Source organism: Plecotus auritus, assembly GCF_963455305.1.
Source record: "Plecotus auritus genome assembly, chromosome: 9".
NCBI classification, from domain to species: domain Eukaryota; kingdom Metazoa; phylum Chordata; class Mammalia; order Chiroptera; family Vespertilionidae; genus Plecotus; species Plecotus auritus.
The window spans coordinates 46,091,687-46,113,208 of NC_137783.1; the positions used below are offsets into that span (position 1 = coordinate 46,091,687).

At 49.4% G+C, this 21,522-nt stretch overlaps 1 protein-coding gene and 1 long non-coding RNA gene across 2 annotated transcripts in view; one reads left to right on the forward strand and one right to left on the reverse strand.

Annotated features, from left to right (window-relative positions):
• The window catches only part of LOC308234434, a 29,707-nt gene extending 19,676 nt beyond the window's left edge, over nt 1–10,031 (reverse strand). The window contains exons 1-2 of the long non-coding RNA XR_013959059.1: nt 9,976–10,031; nt 1,053–1,140 (exon numbers count right to left, since the gene is read on the reverse strand). This is a non-coding gene — a long non-coding RNA (uncharacterized lncRNA). The remainder of the gene's footprint in view (nt 1–1,052; nt 1,141–9,975) is intronic.
• Nucleotides 10,032–17,677: 7,646 nt separating this feature from the next.
• Nucleotides 17,678–21,177, forward strand: DDIT4 (DNA damage inducible transcript 4). Its single transcript, XM_080642097.1, has 3 exons — nt 17,678–18,826; nt 18,958–19,219; nt 19,480–21,177. The coding sequence occupies exons 2-3, from the start codon at nt 19,018–19,020 to the stop codon at nt 19,971–19,973; spliced, it is 696 nt and encodes a 231-aa protein (XP_080498223.1). The 5' UTR covers nt 17,678–18,826; nt 18,958–19,017; the 3' UTR covers nt 19,974–21,177.
• The last annotated feature ends 345 nt before the right edge of the window (nt 21,178–21,522 follow it).

Here is a 21,522-nt window from a genome sequence, read left to right on the forward strand (position 1 = left end):
CTGTTTTGAGAACTCACTAAAAGATTGTTTTGAAAGCCTCATGCAACTTGTAGAGCAACACAGGTTTAAAAGCCTGGCTCTTGCTGCTTCAAAAACAAGGAGGCAAAAATTGAGATTGAATATAGCATAGAAGTGTGGGTGACACAAAACCACAGATGAATTGATAGGCTGAGGGGAAGGAAGTGAAAAGTTCACCTTGTCCTTCCCTGTAATAGAGGGCTGTTGGTTTTGCAGAGGTTTGCTTTTAAAAAAAAAAAAAAAAAAAAAAATTCATTCAATAAAAATAACTTGGTGGGACAACGTATTCTAGCATTCGTGGAAATAAAAACTCGGAACCACATCATAGGATGTTCTGCTCCAAACTTGGCCCTGTTTCCCCAGGCAGCTCCCAGTTCCTTCTGATTTATGCAGCAGCAGTGCAGGCCCTCGCCTGGTCCCAGGTGGGGTCTGGCCTTCAGAGAGGAAGGGAGGAGATGGTTCAGCGGCATCAGCTGTTTCCCTTCTCTGAGCCAAGACCCTGGCCTCAGCCAGCAACTCAGCTTTGTCCCCTGAGTCTGCCTTCTGTACTGTGAAAAGTTTCCATCACAAAGGGTCGATTCAGGAAGCCAAGGTTAGAGGCAAATGGTCTTATTTGAAAATGGTTAAGGTCAGTGAGGCCTTGGGCTTCCTGCATTGATTGCTCTCCCAGGGCCTGGGACCAGCCCAGCGGGGTGGGACAGGCAGCTCTGCAGGTTACAGGATGTGAAAGTGGGGACTGAGGTTAGAAAAAAGAATAAAAGGCTGGGACCAGAACACACCCAGCAGAGGGCCATGTGCAGTTCTCCTCTTTAGGGTTTCCTGTGGGTACACTGAGAACATTGTGTTCTGGCTGGGAACTTACCCAGCTGAGCCGGCTCCAGACGCCGCCCCTGGGTCCTAGTGCTGCCTCTCTCACACCCTCAGCCTTAGCTGCCTGCACCTGCATGAAGTCCACTGTTGGACCCCGGGAAGCCATTTCCATTTTGTCCTCCCTACTGAGTGAGGCCCCCAGTGACCAGACTGTTAGCACTTACCTTCTGATTCATCCTCCTTCCTGAAGCATCCTCATTGTGCTTGGCACTGTCACACAGTAGGATCTCATGTCCCCCCTGACAAAACATCCTGCAGATGACAAAACAGAAGCTCTGTATATTGGGAGGAACAACCATGGTCAGTATCAAGATTTTGGGACCCAGGTCTCCTAACACTCTAGGGATAACTGATTTTGAGATATCATTTTAAATCCTTGAAATGAATGTAAGCCTTTGCCTTCAAAGTTTCTCTGCAGATGAATTTGAGAATTCTTAATGAATTCTCCAAAACAGCTCAAAGCTCAGGCATGTGGTGCAGAACTGTACAGAGGAGCCATGGCCCAAACTCTGCCCTGTCTAGAATCTGGCAAGTCCTAGCAATCATGTCTGTCCTGTGCATAAGCTCCCTGGAACTGCCCCCAGGATCCTTTGTGCAGCACACCAGGCCCCAGGTTGTTCTGTGCCTGTAGAGGGTCCCGGGACTCAGGTATATGCTAGGCCCCAGTTCAAGTAGCCAAGAATCAATGAGCTACCAGTGAGGGAGGGAGGACTAGTAGGGAATGGAGGCTCTCTGATTAGAAGAGATTTTTACAGTTTTTAAATTTCCTCTACTAGATTGTAAACCTCTTTTTCTAAGTTATCTTTATATCCTGTGTGTGTGCTGGTCCTTGATAAGACAGTTGTTGGATGACCTGAATCAAAGTCACTCACTTGAAGGCCTTGCCTTTAGCTATGGATCACAGGTTATTCAACAACTGCACATTGAACACCTTCTGTATACTAAGCATTGCCTGAGATAATGGGCACACAATTGCTAAAAACAAGTACACAAAGGAAAGGCAGTCTTGGTGACTGCCCCTCCTAGAGATCACGGTCCAGTAGAAAGGCATTCAATAAGCAAGAGCACCCTAGCCAGTTTGGCTCAGTGGATAGAGCGTTGGCCTGTGGACTGAAAGGTCCCAGGTTCCATTCCGGCCAAGGGCACATGCCTGGGTTGCGGGCTCGATCCCCAGTAGGGGGTGTGCAGGAGGCAGCTGATCAATGATTCATCATTGATGTTTCTATCTCTCTCTCCCTCCCCTTCCCTCTCCGAAATCAATAAAACTGTATTTCAAAAAAAATAAGCAAGAGCAATCCCAAGGTCCACAGTCATCCTATGGGAAGTCCAAGGTGCTACGAATGAGCTTGGAGTGCTATGGGTGAGCAAAGTTATTGAGGAAGAGCCCTTTAAGCCATAGCCCAATGGGAATTAGTCAGGTAAAGGAGGTTGGGAAACAGAGGTACATGCAGATTGAATGGTGCTTGTGAAGACCTGGAATTCAGCAAGCAGGTGGCTCATTGAAAGAATGAGAAAAGCCTTCTAAGTCTTCCTGAACCCCACCTACAGGAAATCCAGTTCTCACTCCAGGGGAGAGCCCAGCCATTGTTACTATCAGTGAGAAAGGAATCCTGCTACTTCTCTGTGGCCTCCCCCAGCCCCAGACTCCATTCCTGGGGAGAACAGAGGAATCCTAAAAGATAACTGGGACCCATCTTGAGCAGGAAGGAGGAAGGCCATCTGTATGGCCAGAAAGAGCAAGTACTGGTCCAGTCACTGGGACCCTGGATTAAGAAACTGGGCAAATCACTTTCCTCCTCTCTCTAGACTTCATGTTTCATACTTACATATTCTCAGTGTTTAGCCTGACACTCAGACCTTCCTGAATTGATGAATGACAGCAGTTTCCATCTGTTCCTTCCAATGCTAAGATTCTGGGTCTAAGACCAACAGTCAATCCTGCCCAGGATTCTTCTGGCAAAAGAAGTGCCAATAAGGAAGGAGCATAGTGCCCAGCACTCCCACAAGTATCTGTTGAATAAATGAGTGAATGAACGAATGAATGCTCTCCCTGAAGTCACTCTAAAAGCTTTACAGATCGCCCTAGACGGTTTGGCTCAGTGGCTAGAGCGTCGGCCTGCAGACTCAAGGGTCCCGGGTTCGATTCCAGTCAAGGGCATGTACCTTGGTTGCAGGCACATCCCCGGTGGGGAGTGTGCAGGAGGCAGCTGATCGATGTGTCTCTCTCATTGATGTTTCTAACTCTCTATCCCTCTCCCTTCTTCTCTGTGGAAAATCAATAAAATATATTTAAAAAAACAAATTAAAAAAAATAAAAGCTTTACAGATCTTTGCTTTGAGCTCCTATAGTCACTCCTATTCCTGTGCAGTGATTATCATCAGCCACTTCATACACAGACATCAGAGTCCGTGGGGAAAGTGAACCTAGATCTTGCCTGGAGTGCTCCATCCTAGAGGAAGAAGTATAAGAGCTGAGGAGCAGTGTAAGGAAGAAAAAGGACTAAAATGTGCAGAGTCTGGAAATTAGTGCACATTCTCATGCGGCACTCCCTGCCTTATAAACCCCAAACCTGACGATGCTCTTCCTCGCTCCTGTGAACATCTAGGACTCCCCAGGGCTGGGAAAGGACAAGTGCTCCCTGAGCCACCATATTCCCTGCTTGCCCTGAATCAGGTACTACAGTAAGGGCAACAGTTCCCAGCTTGGACACACCCTCAAATGCATTTTCCCTCTCCTGTGGGTTTCTAGGCTAGCCCGCAAAAGCCTGATTCATCCACAACCACACTGAAACATAGAATTAATTCTGGCTATACCCTGGGTGAGCGAGGCCATTATGGCAACCAAACCACCACTTACAGCATTATTTTGATGGGAAAATGTGTTCTGAGCTCCAAGCAACCAAATTATAAGTGGGACATGGGCACACCCAGGTTCGAATCCCAGCTTTAACACTTCCTAACCATGTGGTCATGGTCAAGGCACCATCCTCCCCAGCCTCAGTTTCCTGCCTTGTAAAAGAATACCGCCTTTGAGAAGGTTGCAGTGCAGACTAAACAGACACCTGTGAAAGTGCCCATGGCACATGGCAGGTGTTCACTTCCTTCCTTTCATCGGGGCTTTTGTGAAGAGACAAGACTTCAGGCACAGTCCCTTCAAAGTGGGTTCTTTATCCAGCTTGCATGGGGGCAGTATTACCACTGGACCCGGGCTCAGAGCAAGTATTATGAGATAAATGAGCTGCTGTCTAGAAATCACAGAACATTCCTCATCTTTGACCTTCTCCAGTCTTTTACTGGCTTATCTGAGCCAAGAAACTTCTCCTGCCCCTACTCGGCTCCCTCTCCCCCAATCTCTCCATGAACAGCATTGTTCTGACTTCCTTTGCTCCTGGTCCTGGGAAGGGGCTTCGCCTCCAGAAGGGGCCACAGCCCTGGTCTTTCACCCTCGGCCTGGCTGAGAGCCCAGAAGAGCAAGCAGGAGGAGCACAGAGACCCAGGCGGGCACACCCAGCCGGGGGAAGGCAGACCTCCTCTGTTGGCTTAGGCTTTGGCCCCTCCTTGCTTCATTTGTTTCCAAGCTGCAGCCAGAACGGTCTGTACCCAAAGGATAGTGAACTGGCCAAGGCATCCGTAGGGTCCTAAAGGCCCACCTTATTCCTTTCTTTGCCCTTGTTCCTATGAGTCAGGGTCCCCGGCCTTGGGTTTCCAGTCTCTTGCCCAGGGTCACCAGCACTGTGGTCAGTCACCTTGAATGAGTCGTCCTACACTGCACTATGCTCCCACATCCCATCTCCACTCGATGCCCCTGTCCCCACAATAGTCTCTACTTTTCCACAATTGGAACCCCAGGGCCTTCTAAGACCCTTCCTCCATCTTTCCAGGCCCTGTCAGTGCCCCTCACCCTGCAGCATTTCTCATTGGGTCTCCACCTCTCTGGCCCCACCCACTTCTTTACCCATCCCCCAATCCTGCAATAACAAAAACACAAACTCTTGTGAAAGCAATATGAGCTCATGGTGAAAACCCAACAGTGCAGAAGGTGAAAATGAAAAAGTAAAAGCTCCCCTCCCTCGATCCCTCAGAGATAACCTCTGTAAACAGTTTCCAGTATCCTCCTAGATTTTTCTCTGCACACTTAAGTATGTGTCTGCAGGGGCGTGTCCTCTGCTTTTTCTTCAGAATGAGATTATAGCATACACATTATTCTGCAACTTGTTGTTTTCACCTGACAATGTATCTTGGACATCTTTCCAAAATCTACCTCACTCTTTTTAACACCCACATAATATTCCAGGATTTGGAATTTATTTCACTGTTCTCCTGGCATAGACACCTAGGTGGTTTTCAGTTTTTGCAATCGCTGTTTACTTGGTTCTCAGCCTCAGTTCTCAAACCTCCAGTCTGCCCTCCACACCACTGCTCAATGCTAGCACCCAGCTCAGCCACCTTCCTTGTGTTAGGGTTTTTCACTAGGTGTGTTATCTCCCCTCCTACATCTTAAGCTCCTCAAGACAGTGTGTTTGCCTAGGAGCTACTGGCAAGGAGCACTCTAGTCCTATTAACTCTGCAACTTGTCAGCCAACCTCAGTGCCGCCCGAGGGAAACATAAGGAGGTTCTCAGGCCACATGAATACTCATTCTTGGTTTTCACATATATTTATTGGGATCTGTGAGCCTGACTTTGTGCAGGGTACTGGAGCTCCAGGATGAAACAGATACAGACCTTGGCCTCCTGGATCTTACAGTCAGTGGGAAAGGCAGACATTGGACACACACACAGATAAGCACAAGTATAATTACATATGGGATAAGTGCTTTGAAAGGAAACGACAGAGGAGGAATGGGGCCAGGGAAGGCCTCTATGAAGAGGTGATGAGGTGCAATGGAGAAGGCCAGTGCAAGTCAGCAGACCAGGGGATCTGTTGCCATTCCAGTCCACTCTGGACACTTCTCCTGTAGTCTTCTCATCTGACAAGAAGGGAAATCCCCTTCCCAGTTTTAACTTACTGTGACAATAATATATGCTATTAGAGTTCCCCATGGCCTGGGAGGATCCAGAAGACTACTTGCTGATTTACACTAACCTTGATTCACACTTGATTCGCACATGGGCTCTAATTCCATTCAATCTGGGCCAAATATTTGTTGAGCATACACCATATGTATGGACATATAGAAGGTATGTGTGAGAGTATGTGTGGGTGTTGGGGGGAGTTGTGGTGGTGGTAGTGGTGGGTACTTAAAATTTTGATTTAAAACATGTGATTCCTGGAGGAGTTTACAGTCTGAGGAGGCATCAGACCCAGAATAGGATCATTTCAATATACCATGTCAAGTGGGAAGAGAGCAACTCGTCATGGTTATGTGAACTAAGCACTGGCTTCAAAGCCAAGCAGGTCTGGGCTGGACTCCCTGCCCTGCACTACCTGGCAGGGGAACATGGAGCTTCCCAACTGTGTTGAAAGAGGGCTCCTGGAGGGCTCTGAGCTTCAGACAAGCATGGAGTATGAGTCAGAGCTAGAAGGGCATCTGAGGAAAGTAATCACTGTGAAGATGGAAGCAAGTGGAAAGAGAAGATTCTAAAGATCATAGAGGAAAGGCATCCCACAGGTTGCGGGACCCTGGATAAAGTCAGTCATACCAGTGTTGAAAAAACATCCAAGCAAAAAAGAGCAGTTTAAGTAGCACAAGCGTCCCCGATTCTCTTTCCCTGGGCCAAGGATTTCATGCCCCAGAGAGGGCACCAGATGGGAGAAGACAGAAATCTGCTCTTACCTCTACAGTCTCACTTCTGGGTCTATGTGTCTGTTTCTCTTTTATGTGATTAAAAATACTATAAATTATATGCTTATACTTTGTTGATGTCCTCTTTATGATCCACTGTACATGGCTGTATATATTTTGCACATCTACATACATATTACTCTGCAAAGCTGTATACACAAAGCTATGTACACTGTACTTTATGGAAAATTTAAAAGCGTTTCAGAGGTAATTAGAACCATATGTGATTTACCCCCTCCTGTGCTGTGGAAGGGAAATGACTCTAGAGATAGGCAATGGTCTGCCCTGGAGGCTTGGTGGGCCAAAATAAGGAGCCAGATATGTATTAAAGACAATAGGGAGCTATTAAAAGATTCATAGAAGTCCTAGGGAGGCTACACTAGGTACAATACATAGAAAGTTCCAGACTCTCCTTGTTTCTACTTAATCAGAGGAGTAAATCCCACACCAGTTCTGTCCATAACTCCTCTCTGCCTCACTTTCTCCATGTGTAAAAGAAAGCCTGCCAGTGTGGGGCTGCAGGACACAAGGTCAACTTTTGCAAGCAAGGAGGCCCAGAGGCCCTGGGGGCTACAGGCCGGCCCCAGCAAAACCCAGTGACAGTGTTATCAAGTCTGAATGGCAGTCCTTGCCTCCAGGGCTGGCCAGCTCTGGAGCTGGTGCATCAGGGCTAGGATCCTATTCTTTGGGAAAAGAGCTTGGTGAAGCTTCTGCTGGCCTATTGATGTCCTGCTTTCCAGGGCCAGTCTCTTAAAACTTCCTGGGAGAGTGAGGCAACACGCCTCATTGTGCAGCCCTCAGCAAATGCAGCAGCTGCACCAAGTGCTAAAGAAAAGCTCCCATAATAACCATGTGTGATATTAAAAAGATAAAGAGGCAAATAGGTATGTAGGCCAACTCAAAAATAGCCACCCACCCATTCAGCCTGAGTAACCATTTGTGCCAGGTGGGTACGAAGGGTTTTCTTCCATCTCCTCTCAAGCTGATCTTCCCTGCATCTTTTTAAGATTGCCTTAGATAAAAGTCCCTGCCTGCACTGGCTGGAGGTGGCCTGAGCAGTTCTGGCAGGCAGCCATACAGGGGTGGGCACTACTCCCTGCACTCCCTCCACCAAACAAATCCTGGGGTCAGAGGGCACAACGGCTCAGCCTCTATGACGTGAGGTCTTGGGGCTAAATCGGGGCTTTAGAGTGGTGACTCATAGGCACTCCCCAGCCCAATCCTATAAGGTTTTCCGTGCACCCAAGAGGCCTCCCCACCCCTACAGAGACCGCTTTGTTAGGAGACTAGGTCCCCGGACAGTTACAGCCTCAGGGCTGTGAGAGCCTCCTCTGCCTCTCCCTCCCTCCCCCTCTCCCCGTCTTCGGTGCTCACCCGAAAGGCGCAGCCCCTCCGCCCTGCCCCCACCCAGCAGCCCCGGGTCCAAAGCGCTGAGCTCAGCATCTCTGCGCCGGCGCCTCCTTCCCGGACAGTGGGAGGAGTCTCCTTTCTCCCGTGGTGGGCGGGGCCGGGGAAGTCCCGCCCTTCTCCCCAGTTCCACTGTCCCTCTATCCTCCTCCCATCCCCCCAGATGAACGTTTTCCAAGTCACGTCCCAGCTCCCCACCCCCGCCAAACCCCTGTAGGGGGTCCGCGGAGACCCACCCTCAAGTCAGCTGCTCAGCATCTGTCACCTCCGAGGCCGGGCTCCCCACGGGCGCACCTCACAGCGGGTGGGGAAGCGCAGGGGGAGCGAGCAGGGGGCCTTCCCTTCCCCCACCCCGGCTGGCCCGACTACGGAAGTCGGTTAAGCTCTTGTGTGCCCCTCTTCCCAGAGCAGACTCTAGAAACTTAGAATTTTTGTTTCTGCGTTTGTTTTTTAAGTCTGTACAAAGAAATTCAGCAGTAGCTCTAGATTCCTATGCCAAAGTCGGCCTTTGTGGACACGGAGACAAGGAGAGGTCCCTCTTATGGAGCTCCCCAAATTAGCCTTCTTAGAGGAGACGAGAGCTCTCAGGAGGGGTTCCTGGAGGGTTGTGGTGACAGAACCACTGTCACTTTTGGCCCGTGGGTGTCTAGCTAAAGGCAAACCCCTTGAGAGGAGCGGGGGAGGGGAGAGAGAAGTGGGCTGCTTAATTCGGCAGGGGGAGGAAGAACCTGATCAGATAAAACAGGGGCCAACCCAGGAGAGAAAGTTTTTTGTCAACAACTCCAGATGTTCACTCTACCTCTTCCACACCACCACTCCCCAACATGTACTGGCCCCCTTCAGTCCCCATAGAGGCTCACAGCTAAGAGTGTTAGTAACTTGGGATCAAGGAAATGAGCCTATATCCAGAGACATGGCTCCAGCCTGCTGACTGGCAAGCCCCTGCTCCTAGCTGAGCCTCAGTTTTCTTTGCTTTTTTAATACTCACCCCAGGATATGTTTTTTTTTAATTGATTTTGAGAGAGAAAGAAACATCGATTGGTTGCCTCTGATACTTGCCCAACCCAAGATCCAACCTGAAACCTTTTGGTGTACCCGATGACACTCCAACCAACTGAGCCACCCATCCAGGGCTGAGCCTCGGTTTTCTTACTTGCAAAATGACACTGATGGAGCCCGACCAGTCTACACTACACAAATGTTAGTAGTTATTATTATTTTTTTTTTTTTGTATAGCAAAGGTGGAGATTTACTGAAGAACAAGTACAGACTCCCACGTGGGGAGGGGGAAAGGGTCCCCAGTAGTTATTTTTATAGACAGCGTTATGAAAATACTAAAGGATATGGACGTGGTCTTAAAACCATAAAAGCTCCAGAAAGATTAAAGATCTTTGTGAGGGGTGGCACAGTTGTCAGGTGGAACTGGCAGCTTCCATCACCTGCCAGCAAGGAATTCCAGAAGAAGGCCTAGCTTGGAGACCCTGGGTGGCTGTTTTTTGCATAAACCTGAGTTTCCCAAGCCTTTGGCTAATACGGGCACTGAAGATTTTTTTAAAAAACAACAACAAAAAACACTTCTGAGTGAGGCTAGAGACTTGGCAGAGGGGCAAGGAAACAAACAGTTGGACGTCTGGGAAAAGAAAGTTCCTGGGGATTGAGTGAGACCTAACTGCCAGGAGAGTGAGAGATCACGGGCAGCTCACCTCCTAAGGCTCCTGGCCCTCCAGCAAGTTTCCTGTCCATAAAGTAGAGGAGGGGGGCGCGGGGGGGTGCTCTCCCAGGGCCCACAGGCTCTAACATTCAAAGATTGTAAGGTTTATTCCACTGAATGAAGAATTCCGACAAGTGAGAGGGCTGATTCCTCTCTGCTGAACACTCTAACCCAGCCTCACTCACCTCGGCTCCTTGGGGTATCCAGAGGCTGGACAAAGCCTTTCTGGTCTTTCTGCTCTGGAAGAACAAACAAAAAAATAGGCCTCATTTTGCTGTCCAGGCAGGCAGTGAGCCTGGACTCAGGCTGTCCCCACTGTAGCAGCTCCTGATCATCCTTGTCTCTCCTTCTCCCACTCCCCCCAGCTTGATGAGCAAAGCCACCCTGACCCCACCTTCCCCTTTGATACATGGCAATTAGAAACCCTCAAAGGTCAAGACCACTGAAAGGCTGGAACTGGAATGTCTGCTTCTACCTTCTCTGGCAGGCCTCCTCCAGATGGTCCACACCCTACGGGCCTGGCCTGGGATTTTTAGCAAAGTAGCTCCATGAAACTCATGATTTTTCTTTCCTTCCGTATGATCCCTATGGAAGTTGAAGAGGCCTTTGAGATTCTTTAGGTCTGGGTTTTCAAAACTGGAGTATGAAAATCCCAACACAGGATAATTGCAGTATATTTTTTCTCTATTAAATTTTTTTAATCTTCACCTGAGGATATATATTTTTAGTGATTTTTTTTTTTTTTTTTTTGAGAAAGAGAAACATCAGTGTGCAAGAGAAACATCAATCGGCTGCCTCTCCTACACATCCTGACTGGGGATCAAATCCACAACCTTTTTTTTTTGCTGTACAGGATGACAATCAACTGAGCTACCCAGCCTGCAGGGCTAAAAAAGTTTTTTTTAAATATATTTTTATTTTCAGAGAGGATGGGAGAGATAGAGACAGAAACATCAATGATAAGAGAAAATCATTGATCAGCTGCCTCCCGCGCACTCTACACTGGAGATTGAGCCTGCAACCCAGGCATGTGTCCTGAGTGGGAATTAAAGTGTGTGTGACCTCCTAGTTCATAGGTCAGCACTCAACCACTGAGCCACACCAGCTAGGCAGGGCTAAAATTTCAAAGTAAGAAATGTTTAAAGTTAAGTAAAACTTAACTTTTACTAAGTTAAACTAAGTAATTTAGTAAATAATGTTAAAAGTTGCCGCTAAAATTTAACACAGACAGGATGTAAAACTAGAATGCAAAGTTGCATTATTTGTAATAAAAGTATGGAACTTCAAAGATGTATTATATTTCCTACAGGCTGTTTCAGGCCACAACCTAGAACCCTATTCATCCTTAGTGGCCAAATAGCTTGACCTCAGATCAGCTGACTCCTGGCCCTCACAGGCAACTCAGCCATTGTGCTTAGGCTTCTGGTACGAACTGAAGCGGGATGTTGCCTCAGCCTCCCTCTACTTCTGCTTTCTTTTCTCAAAAGGGTTCAGAAGCCAAGGAAGACAGGGGGATCCTGGCTGAAAGCTGGCCCCAGAGCAGATGGGATTTCTTTCTGAGAGAAGTGGGGTGTATTAGTGAGAAAAGAGATGGTGCCCTGGAGTGTGGCTGAGTCCCTTTGACAGCTCACTTGACCACTCTGGGTGTGTGGGAAACAAGGTGGAAAGCAGTGGAAGTCTGGTAGGCCTCTGTGCCTCTCACCACAGTGCCTCGTATTAATGGTGTTCTGTCGGTATCCTAAGACTATCCTGCTAGCTCTTAAAATCTCCATCCCTTTTCATGGTGGCTTATCAAGCCAACCCTTTATGGGGTTCCCACTGCCCTTGCACTGTTCCCAGAGGAAATAATTTCTTGTTGTCACCAGAGAGGGACCAGGATCATGTTAGGTCTGTCCCAGCACAATCTGGAATGTGTGGGTTCTTGACTTTGTGTAGGAAAAATTTTCACGACACAAGTCCAGGTGATTTTTTAAGAGTATGTTATTAAAGCTGGGGACAGTGAAACAAAGGAAGAGCTTAAGATAGAAGGGGCAAGATCACAGCAACAGGAGTGGGCCTAGACTGGGCTGCCTGGATTCAGGGAAGGAAGTCACAGTAACAGAAGTGAGCCAAGCCGGGCTATGTGGATTCAAAAAAGGAAGTTACAGAGGCACACGAGTCCTTAAAGACAAGTTCAGAGGGTTAGCCCAGGACAAGCTGCTGCTGCCTGCGGCTCCCCTGGTTGAGAGTCTCGTGGGGACCTTTAGAGTTTAGGAGAAAGAAAGCAAAAGTGCACTCCTCAGGAAAAGTGAGGGGGGGGGGCATACAAGAGTGCTCAAGAGAGTGTGCACTGGGTCAGAGGGTTTTTAAAGTTATTTGTTTACAAACCCTGTGTCGAGGGCTGACGTTCAGTAGATCTCAGTGAGGGAGCTGCTCTGCTACATATGAAACCCGGACCCAGAAGCAGGTTATCTACAAGATAGTTAAACAAGGTCGACCTGCTTCTGGGTTGGGGTTTCATATGAAGCAACCTCACAGCGATCTATTGAAAGTCAGCCTTCAACACAAGGGTTTGTAAATAAAAAAACGTTGAAAGTTAGTTAAACGATGATTTAGCATCAGGTTCCCCGAAAATGTGCATTGCATGACAGTCAAGGGGTCAGCCCCTTTCAGGGATGAGGGTTCTCCATACCAGACCTTGGACCTCTGTCCAGACATGCAGAGGGGCACGCCACACCACCTGTCTTGAGAGTCTTTATCTGTTTTCTAAAGGTGGAAGTTTCAGGAGAGATCTCAGGGGAGGGTCTCAACAGAATATTCAACAGTTTTCTAGGTCTGTTCTTGAATATGCTGATACATCAAATGAGCCTATAGGAGAGTTTGGGGTCATTCCCTAGTTAGCTTTACTGCTTTCCTTTTATCTTGGATTTGGCTCTAATTGGGCTTTTTTTGTTATTTATTCCCCTGACTTCATTCTCTGGAGTTTGGCTGGCACTATGGCACCAACTGGGTCTCTGTTATCTCTCTCCCTGACCAGGGTGATTTAAGCTACTTACTCCCTGGTTGAGAAGGAGAGGTATAAACCATCCGCTCCTACATGTCCTTGGTTAGGGAAGATAAGATCTTGTGATTTATTAGCAGGCTGTTAATTGCTCGGCCTTGTTTAACTATCTTGTCTCGGTTTCCCTTGGTCCATTTGCCGGGGAATTTTCCTAACTTCTTACTATCCTGCCTCATTGTGAAACCTAGGAGCCCAGCAGAACTGTGTGGCTGTGAGCTCATCATTATCACCTGTGGGCCTAGTCTCCACAGGTGCATGCCATCTCACTAGCCCCAAACCATCCCCAACCCACAGAGAGGCCCTTTGATAGACTGGGGAGCCAACCCAGTGTTCCTCCCAGGACCTATCTCTCTGGGAGGTCAGCAGACAACCCAACTAAAGTAGAGCATCAGGACGACCTGCAGAGCTTTTGCACAAATCAGAATGGGGTTAGGCAGGGGTGGGCAAACTTTTTGACTCGAGGGCCACAATGGGTTCTTAAACTGGACCAGAGGGCCGGAACAAAAGCATGGATGGAGTGTTTGTGTGAACTAATATAAATTCAAAGTAAAGGAGCGGAGGGGAGAGCAAGAGAACCGGATAGAACAGCCAGATCCAGCCGTAGTTTGCCCAAGGCTGGGTTAGGGAGATAGAAATCTATGGTTTACAAGCTCCTCAGATGTTTCTGATTGTACCAATCAGGCTTGAAAGGCACTGGTTAATGAAGGATCACTCTGGGCCTCAGTTTCCTCATCTGTAGAATGGCACTACATTCATTTCTCAGGGTGTAAACACATAATACATTTTTAAAAAATATATGAAACGCTTCACAAATTTGTATGTCATCCTTGCACAGGGGCCATACTAATCTTCTCTTATTGTTCCAATTTTAGTATATGTGCTGCCAAAGCGAGCACTATAATACATTTTTTAAAAATATATTTTTATTGATTTCAGAGAGGAGGGAGAGGGAGAGAGACAGAAACATCAATGATGAGAGAGAGTCATTGATGGCTGCCTCCTGCACACCCCCTACTGGGGGTCAAGGCGGAATCAAACCTTTGACCCTTCAGTCCACAGGCTGATACTCTATTCACTGAGCCAAACCAGGTAGGGCAATACATAACACATTTTAAAAGCTTCTTTGAAGGGCTGCACAATACAATGTATTGTTACTATTTCCATTTCAAAAAGTAGCTTTGTTTGCAAAAGGACTCCCCACTAAGTTTTTAATTCTCCCTCTAATAGCACTGTGAAAATCCAACCATGAAGCCCTGGGCTGTCAAAAGCTTAACAGCCCTCCAAGTAAGCCAGGTGCACTTATAATCTTGCTATTTTAACTAACCTGTTTGTTATTTTTCAAGTAAAAAACTCACAGAAGTCCTGGGAACACTTTTGCTGGCTTCACTGTCCCACTTCCTACCACCATACTACCCTCCCCCCACCCACTGACCCCTGACCCACTGGATCCTCCTACCACCTACACTCCCTTACTAAGAAGTTTCCAAAGGGCTGTAGGCCAGAGAGGTGCAGGCAAGCTGGCTGGCCTTCAGGGGTTCCCATCCTGAATTCTGGGGTTCCCAGGATCACACTCCCACCCCAAGATCTGGTTTAACTCCCCAAACCCGACTGGGGCAACTTGCCAGACGGAGGCCCTGGGAACCATGCGCAGGACAGAAACCGCCTGAACAGGGAGGGGCAGGTGGCCAGGCATGAGTGCTCATTGACTTTAAATTGCAGGCTGCAGTGGGTCCCACGGGAATGGAGCAGAGCCCAGGAAGAGACAACGTCTGTATGGTCAGGGCTCTGGCCACAAAGACTGGGATATGGGGCCTGGTTAACTCCATGGGCCTGAGTTACCAGGGACGTTGCCTATGACCAGTCTCCCCATCAGGGTTGTCTTGATGCAGATTCTCATTGCACATTGTGTCTATGAGACCAGTGCTCTCAAGAAGACATATGTAAATGCAGAGACTAATGGGAATGGTGCCCTCTGGGAGTTATGCAAATGAGCAGCCTTACTCTCTACAACAAGGGAATATAAACGTCAAAAGTATCTTGAGGAGAGTAACTGCTTGATGGGTTTGGTCTCCTTTGAAATGATAAAGATGTTTTATAATTAAATAGAGGTGGTGATTGCACAACGTTGTGAATACACTAAATGCCAATGAATTGTTAGTTTTACTATATGTAAATTTCATCTCAATTTTAAAAGTATTTTAAGGCATTTGAAGGTAAAGTACTAATTGCTTTTAAAAATTCTCCACAAGTCAGCCATCTGTACAATATCACCTCTCTCCCCAGCTTCCGGGGGTTGCTGACAATATTCCAACTGGAAGAACTGGGTTACCTTAAAAGCCCCACTCCCAGACCTGAGCTGAAGAGGATGGGAAATGTTCAGATACATCCAAGGCTCTTGGCAGCACTTGCCAGAAAGGGGATAGAAAGATAGTAGCGCCCTAGCTGGTTTGGCTCAGTGGATAGAGCGTCTGGTTGGCGACGGCTGTTCCAAAGTTGCCAACCTTTTGGACCTCATGGACCACCGGTTGGCAACCACTGGGCTTAAGGGTCCCAGGTTCGATTCCGGTCAAGGGCACATCCCCCGGTTGAGGGCTCCATCCCCAGTAAGGGGGTGTGCAGGAGGCAGCCAATCAATGATTGTCTCTCATCTTTTATGTTTCTACCTCTCTCTCCCTCTCCCTTCCTCTCTGAAATCAATAAAAATATATTTTTTAAAAAAGAAAGGTAGAAGCATCAAAGACTGCTGAAGGGCCCACCTAGATGCTGAGAATCCAGATGGTCTGCAATTCTGGGAAAATCCACCATCTTGCTTAATCTAGCCATCCATTTATTCATTCATTCATTTTTTCACCCAAGGAACATTCACTGAGCCTCTTCAAGTGCTAGCCACTGGAAGTTAAGAAAAGTAGACTACCACCCTCAACAAGCTCATAGTCCAGTGGGAAGATGAACGTGGAAACAATTATTAACAGAGATAAGCACAAAGTGTAAGGATGCCCTAAGGGGGGGGGGGGGCACCTAAGGGATGGAGGTTTGGAGTGGAGGCACTGGGGAAGGCTTCCTGGAGGAAAGGATGCCAGAACTGGGTCTCCAAGGCAACCTTGACCTGCAGCCAGCCTAGGCCACAGGGGAATGGGGGGTTGGGGGTGGGGTGGGGAGAGAAGCACACCAAATGCAGGCTTTATAGGATTTTTGATGGCTAACTGAAAGGCCAGAGGATGGCGATGCCTCCTCCCAGGAGTGACACATTTTTGGGTTTCCCCCCATCCCATCTGCTTCAAAGCAGGGAAAGGTGTACAAAGTAGTAACAAAGTTTTTTTCATCTCCAGGCAGGTGGAAGGGATCCTACCCTTCATTTCACAGGGATGAACCAAGACCCTTCACCCTGGCTCCTCAGAGGGACTAATAGGAAATTCCCCTTCCAGCTCCAAAGGTTCTCCTGGCAGACAAAGGTATGGGGATTTGCCCCCTCCTTCACAAGAGTGAGGAGTATCAGAGGGGAAGCCATGTAGAGTTCTTCTCCCTCCCTCCTGCTAGGCCTCAACCACGCCTCCTTCCAGGTGGTTTTTTACTCTGTACCCTAGTTGCTTATACTCTGGGAAAATGCTCCAGGGATAAAGGACTGCCTGTCCTTTTTTCATCACTTTGTGGAAACACAATGAGACAGCAACAAATGTTTTTCTTTGGAAAAGAAACAAAATTACTCAGTGTCCATTAACATAGTCCTTCCCATTTGAGAAAGGGTGTTTTAGTAACAGAATGAGACAGTGAATGAAAAAAGGTGCTTAGCACACTGCTTCCATGATGGTATTTATTGAGTGAATGAATGATTCCTAGTAAACTGACCTCACCAAACTGGCTCTGGATGGTTAGTTTGCTTATGAAGATCCACTTTTTAAACATTTCCATTTTTCTTAGTGTTCCACAGTTTTCTGAAATAAACTCCCCTCCCCCATTTATTGAGAGAGAGAGAGAGAGAGAGAGAGAGAGAGAGAGAGAGAGAGAGAGCAATACCCTAAGTCTATCTCCTAATCTCAGTCTGTCTGGTGAAAGGAGTGAATGGTCCTCTGATGAATTAATTTCCTGACCTTCTCTCCTGGGCAACAGAAAGACACAACCATACAGGTAACCCCCAACTCTCTTCTTCTCACTTCAACAGGATGTTATCTACCCCCAGCCCTCCAAGCACTTCATATAACTACCCTGACCTGATATCTTTAATGTTCCCAGCAAGTGACAGGAGGATAGGAGACAAAGGGCAGAGTTCAGGCCTTGCAAGCCCCAGAGGCTAAGGGACTAACTACTCTGTTCTGCTTGCAGTCTTGAAGATATCTCCTAATCTGGGTACCCTCATTTATTTTTTATCCATAAATTTGCTTCCAAGGGTGGCTTCCCATCTGGAAAATGGGGGTGGGGGTGCAGGGATTGAATTCTGGTCCCTTCCAGTTCTAAGTCTTGATTTGTGCGGATGGACCACAGATCAGCCTTTTATTATTATTATTATTATTATTATTATTATTATTATTATTATTTTTAATGGGGATGGCAGTGGCCTTACCTCTCCAGCAGGAGACGGCAGTCACGTGCAACCCTGCTTGGAGGCAAGGACTACCTGTCGGGTTAGGCTCCGGTCTGCCCCGGGGCGGAAGCATCTGATGTAAGTTTGGTCCCCTCTTTAATCAGGATCCTCTTGTTTCAGACCGACAAACCTTTAAAGAAATTAAGGTCCAGGAAGTCCTAATCTATCCCCACCCTCAGCAATCACTATGTCTCCCAGCACCGCTGCCTGGCCAGATTTCCTGTGGCCCCACCTGAATGATGAAACATGGGATGGCCATTGCACTCCCGGGCTTTCCGAGATACAGATCCTTGGTCCTGATGCAACCCTTCGTGTCTTTCACACAAAGCTCTTTGGAAGCAGGGGCGCTAGGACCCGACGGACGCCCGAGGGCTCCCGGCCACTGTGGGCCCGAGAGTCACTTTTGCACCGCGGACATCAGTAGGGACAAGGGTGGCTCAGTGCATCCATCTGATTTGGGTCCCAGTTCTCAGCCCCAGGACCAGGCGCTAGGAACCCCAGCCCATCAACACTCCTTTAACCACCCTCCCCCAACCCTTTCCTTGGGAGCAGTTGGGAGATGGTTGCGGACACGGTATGGGGACTAGGCGCATATGGGAGGGGAGAGACGGACCCCCCTCATTAACCCATCCCCTGGGACTGTAGAGTAACTGGTGGGTGGGCAGGTGGGCAAGTGGGCTGAGGGGAAGGAGGAGCTCGGAGCCCGGAACTGCCCAGTTTTGGGACCCCATCTCCATATCCGGATCATTCGCAGAGCAGGGTTAGCGTGGGGTACGTGAGGGAGGGCCGGCCACGTTAAAGTCAGCTCCCCGCTCCACCGTCCCACGGGCATCCATCCGTGAGCCCAGTTGTACGCTTAGCTCCCAAGTTCCCAGACTCGGGCAACCGTTTTCCCTGCCCACCGCCTCTTCAAGTTCCCCTGCCTCTCCCCCCGCGCGGTGACGGCTACCCCATCCCCCAGCAACACGACCCTATAATAAACAAGTCTTTCCTTGATCCACCCCTGCCGCGAGCGCCCTCGGGGACCTTGGCAGCTGCAGCCACGGAGGAGCCTTTCTAGAAAGGGGGCGTGGCCACAGCTCGGGGTTCGGCCGCCAAAGTGCTGGGGCTCAGCAGGGGCGGGGCCAGGCCGCTGTCACCGGGCAGGAGAGAACGTTGCGAACGTGCGCCCGGAACCCATTGGCGGAGGCCGGCCACACTCCCGGGTCTGGATTGGGCTGCTGCTCCAATGGGGCGTGGCTTCTCTGAGCCAGTCCTTATAGCCTCTCGGCGCTGGTGCTAGGGACCGCAGCAGGCCGAGAGGGAGGTGAGAGTGGTTAGAGGGGACAAGTCCGGGCAGCGCTCGGGGATTGGCACCAGTTCGCGCACTCATTCAAGCGGCACTCGTCCCAGCAGTTCTCGCTGACCGCGCTAGCTGGTAAGTGTCCCTTCTAGATGTGCCGATCTCTGCGCGGGGAGGCCTCAGTCGTGCGGGTCCTAGCGTTCTCCGTTCCCCGGCGGGTGCAGCCCCCAGACTGACGCCAGGTCCGTGCCCCTCTTGTCTTACAGCGTCTTCGGCGCTGCCGTATCCTGAGCTCATCTGCAAACGTTCTGGTGTCGGTCCTCACCATGCCTAGCCTTTGGGATCGCTTCTCGTCGTCCTCCTCCTCTTCGTCTTCGTCCTTGTCCCGAACGCCCACCCCAGATCAGCCGCCGCGCTCAGCCTGGGGGTCGGCGGCCCGAGAAGAGGGGCTCGGCCGCTGCGCGAGCCTGGAGAGCTCGGACTGCGAGTCTCTGGATAGCAGCAACAGTGGCTTTGGGCCGGAGGAAGGTAAGCCATGGGCGGAGGCGGGGGCAGCCGCGACTCAGGGGCCGGGGAGGTGAGAGGAGCACCGCGCTGGAAGGAGTCAAACCCACCTTGGCTTCCTATCCCACCAGAACCCCGATTGCGGAGGGATGGAGGAGTGGAGGAGGGGGATTGGAGTGTAGGGCACGACTGTGGGGTGGAAACTGAGTGCTGGTTTCTTAGGGAAACATCATCGCCGCGAGCGAGTTGCTCTGACACCCTCTCCTGTGTGCTCTCCCTTGCAGACTCGGCATACCTGGATGGGGTGTCCCTGCCTGACTTTGAGCTGCTCAGCGACCCCGAGGACGAGCACCTGTGTGCCAACCTGATGCAGCTGTTGCAGGAGAGCCTGGCCCAGGCACGACTGGGGTCGCGGCGCCCCGCGCGCCTGCTGATGCCTGGCCAGCTGGTGAGCCAGGTGGGCAAAGAACTGCTGCGTCTGGCCTACAGTGAGCCATGCGGCCTGCGGGGGGCGCTGCTGGACGTCTGCGTAGAACAGGGCAAGAGCTGCCACAGCATAGGCCAGCTGGCCCTCGATGCCAGCCTGGTGCCCACCTTCCAGTTGACCCTAGTGCTGCGCCTGGACTCACGCCTCTGGCCCAAGATCCAGGGGCTGTTTAGCTCCGCCAACTCCCCCTTCGTCCCTGGCTTCAGCCAGTCCCTGACGCTGAGCACCGGCTTCCGAGTTATCAAGAAGAAGCTGTACAGCTCCGAACAGCTGCTCATTGAAGAATGTTGAACTTGAGTCTGGGGGCCGACAACCGACCCCACAGCAGACAACTGAACTTTTGGGGTGGACATTGGCAGGCAGGAGCTGAGGAGCTGCTGCCTGTTAGTTAGAGAACTGACAACAGCCACTTGAGGGGAGGAAGGGGAGGTGGGGGAGTGTTTCCTGGGAAGCTCACTGAGGTGTAGAGGTGGCTTCTCTTTGTGGGCACAGGCTTGCCCTCAGTACTGTAGCATGAAACAAAGGTTTAGGGGGTAACCAGGCTTCTGGCTGGATGTGTATGTAGCATGTACCTTCTTTTTATTGTTACTGACAGTTAAGACAACAGTGGTGTGACAGCCAGGAGAGCAGCTGGGCTGCACTGGCCTCTGCAATTGCAATCCGTGTGTGCTCAAGGTAGCTGGCCCTGGGGGAAGGGGGAGGTCATCGAGGTGTTTTGTGTATCTCATGGTCTGAAGGGGCCAAATGTGTATATTCTTTGTTTTTGCATCTTTTGTTTTTTTGACCGGAGCTTCACTACTGACCTGTTCCAGGCAGCTATCTTACAGACGCATGAATGTAAGAGTAGAAAAGGGTGGGTGTTGGGATCACTTGGGGGATCTTTGACACTTGAGAAAAAAAAATACACCTGGGAGCTGCACTTGTCCCACCCCCGAAGTGTACTGAAGAGTTTATCTGTGAGTGGTGGGGCTGATTGGGGTGGGGGCTGGTACCCTTGCCCCAGAGGAGTGCCATCTGGGTCTTCCATCTAGAACTGTTTACATGAAGATACTCCCTGTTCATGAATACACTTGATGTTCAAGTATTAAGACCTATGCAATATTTTGTACTTTTCTAATAAAAAAAAGTGTTTGTTAAAAGTTGGTTGAGTCTCTTATTAGTGCTAAGAAATAAAAGGGAGTGGGATGGGTACTGTTAAAAGGTGGGTTCAATCAAATTCAGGTCCACCTGTGCATTTCTCTGTCCCTTTCCGGGGCTGCCTGCCAGCCTGGTAATGGAGGTATGTGGGTTGTGTGCCATCTGTGCCAAGAACCCTGGATCCCTGGCTCTGCTGACTGAGGCTACCAGGGGAAATCACTGGAAGGTGAGGAGTGAGTCAGACCTCCCACAGAGCCACAGTCAGTAGGCAGAGCTCACCTGGCTGCCTCCTGGGTTACGAGGCCCAGGTACAAGGGCCCCCTAAGCCCAAGTTCCTTACAGGTAATAAAAGGACTGCAAGAAACTGTTTTTGTTTAAAAAGCTCTATTTGTGCTGCAATCATGAAAATTACAAATTTTATCTTTGGATAGAAAAAGGCTATAGGGCATGGATATCAATCCATGGATTTTGAAAAAGACTATTTCCTTCAAGGCTCTTACTAGACAAGGAAAGTGGGGCTCAGAAAGGGACATGACCTCATGGGAGGTGTGGCCCAGGCAGGTGCAGAACACAAACACACACAGATACCCATGCACATGAAGGTAAAGGAAGGAAGGACAAGTGAGGGCTTAGAGAGCAAGGGGATTGCAGACCTGTTTTCATGGATGACCTGGACTCCTTGTACTCTCTGGGCCCCAATTTC

Bases quoted from the DNA above. Each gene is read 5' to 3' on its own strand.
- DDIT4 (XM_080642097.1), top strand. From the start codon at position 19,018: ATGCCTAGCCTTTGGGATCGCTTCTCGTCGTCCTCCTCCTCTTCGTCT. The intron at 19,220-19,479 runs GTAAGCCATGGG...TCTCCCTTGCAG, and splicing joins TGGCTTTGGGCCGGAGGAAG to ACTCGGCATACCTGGATGGG.